This window comes from Solanum tuberosum, unplaced genomic scaffold (genome assembly GCF_000226075.1).
Source record: "Solanum tuberosum cultivar DM 1-3 516 R44 unplaced genomic scaffold, SolTub_3.0 scf00225, whole genome shotgun sequence".
Classification (NCBI taxonomy): Eukaryota; Viridiplantae; Streptophyta; class Magnoliopsida; order Solanales; family Solanaceae; genus Solanum; species Solanum tuberosum.
Window position 1 is genome coordinate 45,053 of NW_006239149.1, and position 14,044 is coordinate 59,096.

Genomic DNA, 14,044 nt, shown 5'->3' on the forward strand with positions numbered 1-14,044 from the left:
TCTTATTTTAAAAAAAAAAAAATACCTCTAACTATAGATGTTAGAATTGTGGAGTGATATTCAGCCGAAAGTATATATTTATATTACATTATTACTTTATATCTTATGCATAATTGTAGTGTTACCTCATTTTTTTACTATTTTGAGTTTATTATAAATTTTATGTGTACAGAAAATGTGTCGAACGAACATGATCGAAAAGAGGATATTTTGACTCCTTTTTTAAGCAAAGGAACAAAGATTGAAGGATGACTACGTCCTCACCTCGTGAGAAACATATGCGAAGAAAACATAAGAGATTTAAAGTCGATCGGGCTCGCCACTGGTGTTCCCAAGTACAAGCCAAGAAGAATTATCTCAATGAGTTTGGATTAGTTATTTGATTTGCGAAGAAAAAATAAGATATTTAAAGTCGATCAGGCTTGCCACTGGTGTTCCCAAGTACAAGCCAAGAGGGATTATCTCAATGAGTTTGGATTAGTTATTTGATTCCTAATGAAATTTTATTGTTTTATTTTTAGTGAAAGAAATTTCCGGAAAACAAATATTTTGTACTATCTAATAAAAGAAACAGACCTACTACTATTAGAATCACATACATAAATTTGTATTTAAAAATGAAATCTTTTTATATATTTTTTCATTTTTTAAAGAAGATATAATAATAAAAAGAATACCGTTCATCTATATTTCATGAATATATATATAGATTGTTTTTTTTTTGTATGCATAAACATGAAGAGTTTCATCATATTTGTTTAACAAAATTTGTATTTTAAAAAAACTTTACTAAATTGATTAATATACCGCGCGAAGCGCGGATATGTTTTCTAGTTAGGAAAAGAAGAAAGATAATTGATGGTGCTTAATATCATTAATATATTATTATAAATATTAAGTATTCAAATACATTAAGTGGTTATAAAATAAACAAAAAAAACATACTCATTTAACAATTAAGAATTGAGTGATTAAGATTGAAACTCCAAAAATAAATTAATGACTAAAATTTAAATAATTAAAATTAAATTGTGTATTTAAGTATAATAAATAAGGTCAGTTGAATTTTAGTAGCTTAATTAGTTGACTACATGAATTTTTACTTTGTTGATAAAAAATCAATTATTTTTTTTTGGTTTTACTCTCTTCAATTTTATCAAACTCATCCAAAAAATTGAATTAAAATTTTTCTAACATATTACTTTAATTTTTTCTCAAATAAATGATATACAGATAAATTAGATATATTAGATACTTTGGGATACTTCCAAAGTTTGTTTATGATTTTACAAAATTAATATTACGCTATGGGTTCACAAGCAGAAAAAAAAATACAAGTGAAAAAGAAAAAAATAAAAGAAAAGATTAAAATCGGAGGAGAAAAAAAATTTAAATGAAAATAGATAAATTATGGGTCCCACAATATAAATGACAGCTAAAGAGGCCCTCACACAATTGACAATACGTGTGCCTCTCACGTGATAAATTTTTTCGTAAATAGCAACTTTTATTTTTGCGAGTCATAATGACTAATTCCATCCCAAATAGTAAATAGCAACTTTTATTTTGCAATAATCGTAATAACTAATTCTATCCCAAATAAATAATAACTCTCATTTCTGTGAGAATCGTAATGACTAATTCTATCTCAATAAAATAGTACTCCTAACTTTTATTCTTGCAAGAGTCATAATGACTAATTCCATTCCAAATAGTCAATAGCAACTTTCATTCTTGCAAGAGTCATAATGACTAATTCCATCTCAAATACTTAGTAAATAACAACTTTCATTCTTGCGAGACTCATAATGACTAATTCCATTCCAAATAAATAGCTTCTTTCATTCTTGCAAGAGTCGTAATGACTAATTCCATCCCAAATAAATAGCATCTTTCATTCTTGCAAGAGTCGTAATGACTAATTCCATCCCAAATAAATAGCAACTTCATTCTTGCAAGAGTCATAATGACCAATTTCATTCCAAATTAATTCTTTCTTTGTCCAACAATAGTCGTCTACTATTGACTTCGCACACCTCTTAAAAAAACTATAAATAGAAGGGTAATTTTACTATATTTCCCTTTGAATATAATAAATACAATGTCTTAAAAAATGTAAGAGGAAAATAACTATAATTAATGATAAAGGTATTTTTAGAAACTAAGTGTAAAATTATCCATTGATTTCATAAAGTGAACAAATATTGTTAGACATCCCAAAATAGTATAGTAGACAATTATTATTGAAGGGATAAAATAGCAACTTTCATTCTTACGAGAGTCATAATGATTAATTCCATCCCAAATAAATAACACCTTTCATTCTTCCAAGAGTTGACTAATTATTCCATTCCAAGTAAATTTAAAAACTTATGAAAATCAGAAATTCAAAACAAAATAAAACCACATGTATCTTTTATTTAAAAATAAAAATACATACGGGAGGAAAACAGAAGAAGAAAAAAATAACAGCACACATCCTCCGTAACAATAGTTTTTATTGAAAAAAAAATTTAACAGACCTCGAGTAAAAATAAAGCATGAGTTACATATATGCTACAAGCTGTTGTTCATGGTTAGATTAAGAAAATCAAATTGAAATATATTTTGAATTTAACCGATTAAAAATTTATATTTGATTTGATTTGGTTTTAAATTTTAAAAATCGATACTATTTGGTTTGGTTTTGATTTTACTAAAAAACAACCGCAAAAATAATTAAATCGAACCGATAAATTAGATATATAAATTTTATAATTATTTATTTATTATTCATAAATAAAATATAAATATTTTTTTAAATTTTAATTAACTTTAAGTGTTTAACTTTACCATTTTCTCAAACCCAACACTTAAATTTAAGCCTAATTATTACAATCTTAAGTCCAAGTACATCAAAGTCTTTACCTACCATACCTCATATAAAGTAGTCACATTTTCTCTTAATTGAATCACTTTGTTCGTATAAGAATAAGCCTAGTATTGCTTAATTGTTTAATTGAACCGACAATAGCTTTTATGTGGATTGTTCGTGTACTAGGTGTTTGTGTCTATCGAGATATGTATGTCCTCAATTTTTTTTTACTTTCAGACAAAAATAAAACTGAACCAAACCCACGGTTATTTTTTTCATTTGGTTTGGTTTGATTTAGAAATTTAAAAATCCGACTAGATTGATTTGATTTTGATTTTGATTTTAACCAATAACCGATTCAAACCGAACTACAAACACCCCTAACTGCAGCATCCATGCCCAGACTCCCTTCCTTTCTTTATAGCAAGAAAGTTAAAAGGCCCTGATCATACACAAGATAGGAGTATATACAAAATAACGTGAACAAATCAAGTAATACTTCGTACCTTTTTATATACTATAGATAGATATATAATCTAACTTAAATTTTTATTTTTCAAAAAAAAAAAAAGATATTTATAATTGGAGACGGACAAATTTTGTACCAAAGTATAATAAGAGGAGTATATTTAGATCGAAAGTATAACCGTCCAAATATTTTTCATAAGAAAGTACCTTAGACAAGAGAGCTCGAGAGGTCGTTGGGGATGAATCACACAGATGATCGATCCAACCGAACCACAAACACCCCTAACTCCATGGAGGTGCCGGTTGGATCATGATCAGGTGTTAAAGTACTAAATAATAAAGGCTTCTTTGTTGGTTCATGTGAGGATGAATCGAATGAGATGAATTTTTATTGAAGCAACGATATATAATACAATAAAAAATCATTTCGCCAGACTACAAATTGAACTTATTTGGAATAATTTGAATGTAATGAATTGAGATGTAATAGGATGTAAATGTTGGTGTGGATCGAGATTCATAAAATGTTGTTCCTTCACAAAAGAGATGATAGAATGAATGTACTAATCCACTATACGTGTATATTTATATAAGAAATGAAAAATACTTCCTCCGTTCTATTTTATGTGATACCATTTGACTTGACACGATATTCAAGATAAAAAGGAAGAATTTTGAAACTTCTGATCTAAAACAATTTTTAGATATTTGTGTGAATTTCATTAAGGTTAAATAGAATATTTTAAAGTTAAATTATTTCTAATTATAATAAAATAATTTATTTATTTTTGGAACGAACTAAAAAGAAAAGGGTGTTACTGAACGAATACTTCTTTTTCTCTAAAAAGCAAGAAATGATGGCCAGATGGCAGTTAGTATAAGGCAATAGTGAAAATTATACATGAAGGATAAAGTCATGATATGCCATTGGAATATTCCTGATTTGCAATGAAATTATACTAGAAAAAAACCCAAAATAGTCTATCATCTTTGCATTAAGACTTAAAGTTATTTTTGGGTTTTCACAAGGAGTATAATCTCTCATATTTATAATATTAGTGTACTTTAGGTCCTCTTCCTAATTTTTATCTATTTTTTAATATTGATTTATCCACAATTTATGTATGAAATGTCCAATCATTTTTTTTATATATTTAGTAGAAATACAACTTCATGCGGGAGAAGGTGAGAAGAAGAACACCGTGTGTTATTTAGTAGAAATATTATTACAGTTAAAATCTAGAGGTTCATCACATCGATTTCACAAGTCCATGCAATAACTTGTCACCAAATATGAAACTCTAACTCAGATAGTCTGATCATATAAATAACTGTACGTAAGTTTGGTTGGAAAAAAAGTTATTCCGGTCAGATTACTTATTTTGGGATTAGTTGTTTCAAAATTATTATCGCACTCTTAACATATGATAAAAAATATTACTATAATTCCGGAATAAGTGGTCTTGAGGGTATTTATGGTCTTTTGGAATAACGGCGGGGTATTTTTGATCCTAAAATATAACAAAGGGTATAAGTGGTCTATTTTATATAGTTTAGAAATAATTTTAATCATTTTCAAAATAAATAAGCTAAAGCATCACTTATTTTGAAATAGATATTGCGAGCTATTCTCGATTAATTAATACATGTTTTTTCACAACCTATAGCAAGCTGAACTCATGGAGACTTGGTCTTCTCTTTTCCAAAAGTATTCTCATAATCCAATTTTAATTTATTGGTGCACTCGTTTTGACATGCCAAAATGTTGACAGTTCACAACAAAGAATTAGTAGTATGGATATAATATACTTCAACTACGTACCACTATTCTATAAACAATTCTAAGTGATTGGCACGTTTCTTTTCCATATTACTGAAGAATTGATGAGGACCTAATTAATTGCTCCAATATTATTTCAGAATACTAAATAATCAAGATGAAGTGAAGTATTTTCAAACAAATCAGAGAGGAATTGAATCCCTAAAATTTGATAAATTTTAATTTTAGTGCTTATTGATTAAGAATATCTTTCAGTTACCTGAAATGTGTAATTGTGCAATTTTGATCTCTTTACTTATAATATTCAAAAAAAATTCAGAATTATTAACCACTCCACAATTCAGTTATCAATGTGTTATGTTAAACTTATATTTATTATTCTATATTTTAGGATAAAACAACAACATATTGAGTATAATAACAAGTGGGGTATGGGAAATAATAGAATATATGCATATCTTAAGTCTACATTTAAAAAAATTCCAAACACATAACATATATTATCATATCTTACTAAAAGTGGGAAGCTCCAAAGTTGGATTACCATTTTATTCCTAGACTAAATTAAACATCTAATTAATTAAATAATATTATTTTAATTATATTTTGAATTGTAAGTTATTTATTAGAAAGGGAATGTGGAAGAACAAGAGGCAATTAGGATTTCTAGAATTTTAAATAAGTACATGAATCAAAGTTTTCTCCCTTTTAATCTTACATTAAAGAATATGAAGAGTTGTAGCTAAATCAATATATACCACTATCAAATACAAATTTTTCATCTTGAGTTCTTCCACTTGCTGAAATTTAATGGATTACCGCGTGAGCAGATACCTTCAAGCGAATCCACAAGTTAGACGAACCTTCAAGCAAATTCACAAGATAGACAACAACTATGGTCTTCTACAGTGATCCCACATTCTCATCTGAACTCTCTCAATACTTGGGTCGGCAAGTATTGTATAGAAAACTTATACTTTCTAGGGTTAGAAGAATCCCTAATTATACAGATCTCTTCCCATTCCAAAGAGGAGAACCAGAAACACAAGTTTTTTTCTTTTTGACCAAACATTACACGTTAGGTTTCTCTTTAAAGAAAACCAACGTATGTCTCCCTTTTTTCCCCCTAGAAATAGAATTTGAGTTTTAGTTAAATATGGGTATTGTAGGGACCACTGAATTAATTACTAAGGCTTCCTATTATGGAAATAATTCTAAATAATTAATTTGAATTATTTTTACCATAATAAATTACAAATCATTCTACTAGAAATTCGTAATTGCACTCCTCTATTTATATTTCAAAATTCTCCATTAAACACTTATGTGATTCCCCATTTTAAGATTATAGATACTAATCAATAAATCAAATTACTTACGAATTTAATGCAATGATTAATTTCCTTTAGAGCACTGCTTAACTTATTTCATATGTCGGATTCATAAATCCACTTGCAATCAATCTCTATATCGAGACATGGATTCTATCAACTAACTTATTATTTCACCAATATATCTTATTATCATCCCATCTACTAGGCATATTGACCCATCATAGAATCTCACCTTTTAATAAATCAAAACGATAATTTATATACAGATCATAATAGTTATATTAGGATTAAGAGAATAAGTACATTTAACAGTATGCTTTTGTCAGTCAGTCTAAAACTACTATCTTTACTCGGTCCCGTTCAATACATACAAAATGCACTAGCACAAGAAGTTGAAACTATATCGTTCCCATAATCAAGATAAATTATATATAATCTTATGCTACAATCGTACCGATGACATGTCCAATTTCCATCCTAGATTGTGAACAAAAAACTTTATACTTATAAGAACCGATGATTTAATCATTTGTGTATAAGCTAAAATTTGATACACTAAATTATCTACTATATAAGTAAACAGACACCATAAACGAATATATGATCTATTAAAACTGAATAAATAATTATTCTGTAATAAATATTATATCTAAACATATGGTTAATAGTATATATATCCCAACAGAGATATCTGCTTAAACAAAAATTGGCGTAAGTTGCTACCATTCTCACTTTATGGAATTTCATTAAATATGTTATTCCTCTTGCATAAGTTGCTACCATCATAATATATTCTCTGAATATATTATATGTGGTGTCGATCTTCATCTACAACAAAAACTCTAATGATATTAACGAAAGGAAAAATAAAAAAATCGTTCAATAAATTAGACTACATACAACGTAACAAAAGTTCTAATGAAATTAACAAAAGAAAAAAAAATTCTTAAAAATCATCAACGAAAAGCTATTCCAACAATAGAATACATAAAGCTAAAAGGAACTTTAACAATTCTGACATCTTAAGCATATTGACGCAAACATTTTAATGTCATTTCTCTCCAAAGCAAGAAAGGAAGGCATCGAATATTTTAATTTAATGTAAAATTGAATAATTAGGGGCTAGGTATATGAAATGATTGTAAGTTATGAACATTATTAATACTAATTAAAAGTATAATTTATGAAGATAAAAAAGTGTGAGTTATAAAAATGACTTTTAAAAATAATACTTATAATTGAGAAAGAATCAAAAAAAAGGAGAAAAAAGAAAAATGATAATAGAGAACACCACATCACATCACCGTTTTGTCATTCTCTTATATATATACTAGATAACTATTGCCCGAGCTAAGCACGGGCCCAACGTGTAATCTTATTCATGATCTAAAATTGATTAATGTAAATGAGACAATTACATACAGACACCATTATAAAAATAAAAATACTATTATCTTGAACATAATATATATTTTGTAATATAGTAGTCAAACGTGTTATCTATATATTTTGTGAATACCATTCTATTGAATATTGTTTTTAAAGTGAAATATTTACGTCGTTGAACATTATACATATGAGAGTACTAATTACATTTATATATACTATTTATAAATCAACAGATATATGCTTTTGATCAAAATTATCTGTTACATTTGAAAATGAGGATGAAATATCAATATTCTAATAATTCTAGAGAGTCGAGGTTCAATCAATTCAAACAAAAATAACATTTATTTTGTCTTTCCATTAAATATCAGCCTCAAATGTACATAAAAAATGACCAAGTACAATCTCAAATTATTTGAGGTCAATTATGTCTTATTCATACTAAAGTTTTTTCAATAATTTTTTTTTTTAGAAGCAACTTCCGATTTTTAGCGCAGAGTTCTGTTGATTATAGCTACAAATACTACTACTACAATTCAAATATTAACTCTAAAGTAACTAAATGAAATTAATTCAAATATTACCTCTAAAGTAACCAAATTATATTTTCATGAACTCAGTGCTTCTCAGAAAAGAAATTCTCAGAAATGTCTAACTTCCATCATAAAAATGAATCGAGATATATAATTTTTCTTATAATAAAAAAAATAGACAAGAGACTGCTTAAGAAGCAAAGATCAGTTGCACCTATACTATCAATACATGTATTTGATTGGATATGTGCATTTGGGCACACCAACAATTTCACTTCTTGTATTTACAGTACACATGAATTCAGTTCCTCCAGATTCTTCGAAAGAAGAGGAGGCCAACAACATACCCAGTGAGAAGGGTAAAATGTAAGCAAACCTTACTACTAACTCGTGAAAAAAAAGATTATGTCATATTTGTGTAAGTATGAGTCTTCACATCAAAGGGCATCTCCTAAAGCTTGCAGAGTTATATCCGTTAGTAATTTTGAAATCATGTAAAACAGAATTCACTGGCATTATCTCAATGCAATTCAAATGACCCAACGACATATATAATCTGTCACTAAGTTGAATGTAGTTAGTTGCTATACTTCCTATGATATCAAAGAGATGAGGCCATGTTGGTTAAGGAACAAATTCAAATAGCAAGTGTATGGAGCGTGAATCCATACATTAACCCTCATTATCAACTCAACTAATTTAAATAATAAAATCAAATTCGGAGAAGTAAAATAATTAGCTTATAGTTGTAGAGCATCAAAGAGAGACTACAGTTATTTTAGACGTATTATCAAGAATCTTTGTTGCATCCGTTGCTCATTTGATGTATCTTTTATAATATCATTTGAAAAATCTAGATTGGAGTTTAAAATGTATCAAAACTTTTAATAAGTGTTGCCCCTTAAACATAATAATGACAAATTTCTACTAAGTTTAAAAGTATGAATAAAATTGGTTCATGGGTTTCTGCATTATATTCTTAAAATGCATCCATGTTAATTTCTCTCTTTTCCTTCGCCAATGAGACAATATTTTAAAGTTGAAATCACTTTTTAAAATATAGATAACATAAAACGAAATCATTTTTCATTGGTATCTTCTCTATAGTTTCTAATTGTTAGCTATTCGATCATCCAACAAAGCTTCCTATACTTATATAGGAAGACACATTAGAAAATATTCTATACCATGTAATACACACAAACAAAGCTTGTAAACAATCCTTAAAATAAACTATATCAAAAAATTTGTAATAGTTAACTCACCTCTGTGTATTACCTAAATATGTGGATTATTGGAGTGTTAAAATTACTCTTCTATTTTAATCATACTCGCGAGACCCAAAATTGGAGAAATTAAAGTCACGACGAAGATGATCAATAAAGAAAGAAGCAAAGAACCGACCAATGACGAAGGTTGAAGAGCTCATTGGCGTCAAGGCTTGGCCATATTACTACCATCCTCTGTTGTGAACTCTTTTCTTCATTGAAGAAAGCCGACACTGTCAAATACCACATCTAACACACATTTTCACTGTTTTTGCTGGAACTAAACTCAAGTGGACCTGTCACACACTTCTCGTTGAAAACATTTGATGATATCTCTGTCAACTGTTTCCTCTTCTGTTGCATCAAATGTGCCAAAATTTCCTTCAAATGATTAATACAGTAATAGAGATTACATCTATACAACACATATATCTACACCTATAGATATTATTAGGCAAGAACTTCAAAAATCAAACCAACACTCACCGGAGTAAGCCTGGATCTTGGAGAATGTAAGAGAGCCAGATGACAAAACTGCAGAAGAACAGAAAACAAAATAGATATTTTATGCTAATCTGACCGTCAAAAAATTATTCTTAATCATTGCCACTGAATCAGAGAGAAAAGGATTCAACCTTTTCTGAATAAACTATCTTTATCTGTGCTTTTTAATTACCGACAAACTGAGGTCGAAAAGACTGTCAACTTATTTTTTTAATTAATATAGTAATCTATTCTTAGCAACAACTTGATACAATGATATCCTTAAGGTTTAAAACTGTGGCTAGCTATCTATGAATTTCTCCTTGAACTTGTAATGAGTTTGTGATATGGCTTTCTAGATTCATGAAATAAACTGTTGCTTTTAACAAAAAGAAACTTCAACTAAAGTTTGTTGATAATCCTGGAACTCACATTTCATTCTATCCGAAGTAGGCCCCTTTATCTGTGCGAAGATGCCACTTGGTCCCACATATTTCACACACAATATGTTGGTTTCTATGTGGACACTCAAACAACTTCCTCTTCTCAAGTAATCCTTTCCATAGTAGCTAGATTGGCACTCATCTACATGAAATACAAATGACCTTTGTTTATGCAAAATATCAAGAGTAAAATATTTTAAGCACATTCTAATTTATGGGCGTCCTAGAGCAAAGTGCTTGTATGCTAATGAACAAAAAAGAAAGTTCTTTTTGTTAAATTTGAAAGAAGGGGAGGATAGAAAAGAAAGTCTGCAAGCATTTCGAGAAAACGGACATGCAAAGAAGTTCAATTTATTAGTGGTTATATCTTCAACTCAATGAAGAATGAAAAATCTGAACATAGAACTCCAAAATAATGACCAGCAAAATTCTTTTCCCTTAGTTCCATAATCCATTATCCAAGATATATTATTTTGAAGTCTAAGACAAAATATTGAATTCAAGAATGCTTAAAAAAATAAAATTATGTCAAGTATATGAAACCCTTTTGATAAAGTTGAACAAACTTACCGAACTTCAGCTAGTAATCTTAGTTTCCTCGCGTTTAAATCCTCCAATTTATGCCTTGTGCCATCAGTTTCTTGTAGCAGATTATTGCAGCAGATTGACTGTATTATGTTAATATTTTGTTCCTAGTGACTTCCAATAGCAAACTGTATAAATGTAGGGGTAATTTAGGATAGTATGTCATCAAAAGATATTGCTAGCTTCCAGGAACGACATACACAAAGAGTTTTAAATTTGATGTGGCTACAATAAACAGTACATCAAACGTCAATGAGCATGTTGGTGTTGCCTGTGGGTTCTGTATTTAATTTTTCAGAGGTGTGTTAGTGTAGATAGCTAACACAAAGTAGGTCAGGGTTCATTCAACCAACTGAAACAGAAATTTGAACCTCGATGGAGCAATATGAACATTTAATAAATCACGAGAAAGAACTATTGAAAACCCAAAGCTATTAAAGAATTGATGCGCACGTCGGAGCAAGTTCTCCGAGGCTCTCTAACTCTTCTACCAGAAATTTCAAGAATATAAGACCGTCTCTGTCTGCTTTTCATACATTCTAGCGTTATTGGCGGTGAAGCAGGAAATATGGTCCATGAAATATAAAATGCCTTTGGCAATGTTTTGTAATAGTTTCTCAAGGATATAACACTGATCATCAATTGTATTGCAATTTTTCAGATCGTTTTGTCTCTTTATTTAGCATCTTGACAAACCATAAATGAGATGGTAAACCAAAAAGTATATCGGAAGAACACTATTAGAGGTGCTAAACTGATGGATGTTTCCCAGACATCTATGCCTTTATTAACTTAAATGTCTTAGTGTTCTAAGGTAGTATAAGTATGTTCTACCATTTCAAGCTACTATTTCAACCTTGATTTTTTATTTACTTTCTTCAAAATAAAGCGTAAATCACAATGAGAACTTCATGTAATATGAACATTATTGCACTACACTCAATTGAAAGAAGGGGAGGATAGAAAAGAAAGTCTGCAAGCATTTCGAGAAGACGGACATGCAAAGAAGTTCAATTTATTAGTGATTATATCTTCAACTCAATGAAGAATGAAAAATCTGAACATACAACTTACCTTAACTGTTACTTTAATCAGAATCTTAATTGATTTGGAATACCCAACAGTAAAAAGGAAGAAGGAATATACCCAATGTCATGAATATTTACCTTAACTGTTACTTTAATCAGGATCTTAATTGATTTGGAATACCCAACAGTTAAAAGGATGAGAACTGAAAGAATAATTTTTTGAAAGCTTTGAGATTGAGAACCATAAGGGCAAAGATTGAGAGAACTGACCTGGAATCGCAACATATGAGAAGATGAGAGCAATCTTTTGAGTCGATTCTCAGTATGACATTTCTGGAACCAAAAGAACTCAAGCCTTTACCATGGGAATAGAGAGTTCTTCGTTTCTGGAACACTCATACTGAGTCGGTCTTAACTATGTGACGACGTAATTACCATTTTTCTTTGTGCAAACTATTTAAGTGTAAAAAGAAGCAGATTTGAGCAAAAATTGAGAGAGAATCGTACCTTAAATTGTAAAAGAGAGCTAAAAGTTTTATTGAAAGTTTTAAGAAGGAGAATTGAAGGAGTTCTCTGTTTTGTTTCGCAGAAGAACTAAAAAATGGGAGAATAGCTTACCGAATTTGGAAGATCTTGTTGAGAAGACAAGAGAACTACAAAAATAAACTTGAAATTGCAGAAATTAGGCTTGGAAGCCAAAAATATGGAGGTTTGAGTTGTATATGTCGGTGAAAGAGAAAGTACAGAAATGGTTACTTCGAGAATTAAGTGGAGTATTTTTATTAGTGTGAAATGACAAGTATACCCTTGGTCGTCCTCGTCATCATGCTTCTATATAATACTAGATAAGGGTGCCCGTGCAAGGCACGGGCATATTGTGGGGATAAAAATAGTTATATAGAAAGACGTGAAAAAAAAAGTGCTAAAAGAAAGAAATATTAATTTGCCCTACGTGGCCATTTTTGATTGGTTTGGTAGTATTTGAGAGCAAAAAAAAAGTGCTAAAAGAAAGAAATATTAATTTGCCCTACGTGGCCATTTTTGATTGGTTTGGTAGTATTTGAGAGCAAAAAAAAAGTGCTAAAAGAAAGAAATATTAATTTGCCCTACGTGGCCATTTTTGATTGGTTTGGTAGTATTTGAGAGCAAAAAAAAAGTGCTAAAAGAAAGAAATATTAATTTGCCCTACGTGGCCATTTTTGATTGGTTTGGTAGTATTTGAGAGCAAAAAAAAAGTGCTAAAAGAAAGAAATATTAATTTGCCCTACGTGGCCATTTTTGATTGGTTTGGTAGTATTTGAGGAGCTCTTTTAAGGAGAAGTATGAAGTATGATGATGATGATGAAGTATGATGATGATGATGACATGCAGTCTGCCACAATAACACGTGTGAAGAAGCAAAAAAAAGTGCTAAAAGAAAGAAATATTAATTTGCCCTACGTGGCCATTTTTGATTGGTTTGGTAGTATTTGAGGAGCTCTTTTAAGGAAGAAAATGACAGGAATACCCTTGGTAGTCCAAGGGAACCACCACTTATATAGTATGATGATGATGATGAAATGACGGAAATACCCTTGGTAGTCCAAGGGAACCACCACTTATATAGTATGATGATGATGATGAAATGACGGAAATACCCTTGGTAGTCCAAGGGAACCACCACTTATATAGTATGATGATGATGATGAAATGACGGAAATACCCTTGGTAGTCCAAGGGAACCACCACTTATATAGTATGATGATGATGATGAAATGACGGAAATACCCTTGGTAGTCCAAGGGAACCACCACTTATATAGTATGATGATGATGATGAAATGACGGAAATACCCTTGGTAGTCCAAGGGAACCACCACTTATATAGTATGATGATGATA

At 29.6% G+C, this 14,044-nt stretch overlaps 2 protein-coding genes across 2 annotated transcripts in view; both read right to left on the bottom strand.

Moving 5' to 3' along the window:
* Window positions 1–14,044, bottom strand: part of LOC102605550 (uncharacterized) — an 89,900-nt gene that overhangs the window by 12,757 nt on the left and 63,099 nt on the right. The window lies entirely within an intron of this gene.
* On the bottom strand, window positions 9,491–12,899 carry LOC102578243 (uncharacterized). Its single transcript, XM_015312998.1, has 3 exons — window positions 10,542–12,899; window positions 10,113–10,160; window positions 9,491–10,007 (listed from the first exon to the last, which is right to left on the bottom strand). Exons 1-3 carry the CDS (start codon window positions 10,756–10,758, stop codon window positions 9,913–9,915), a joined length of 360 nt encoding a protein of 119 aa, XP_015168484.1. The 5' UTR covers window positions 10,759–12,899; the 3' UTR covers window positions 9,491–9,912.

Coding starts and splice junctions, on each gene's coding strand:
- LOC102578243 (XM_015312998.1), bottom strand. CDS start 10,758: ATGTGCTTAAAATATTTTACTCTTGATATTTTGCATAAACAAAGGTCA. Junction 10,161..10,541: donor TACTTCGGATAGAATGAAAT/GTGAGTTCCAGG, acceptor GTTCTTCTGCAG/TTTTGTCATCTGGCTCTCTT. Junction 10,008..10,112: donor CAAGATCCAGGCTTACTCCG/GTGAGTGTTGGT, acceptor AATCATTTGAAG/GAAATTTTGGCACATTTGAT.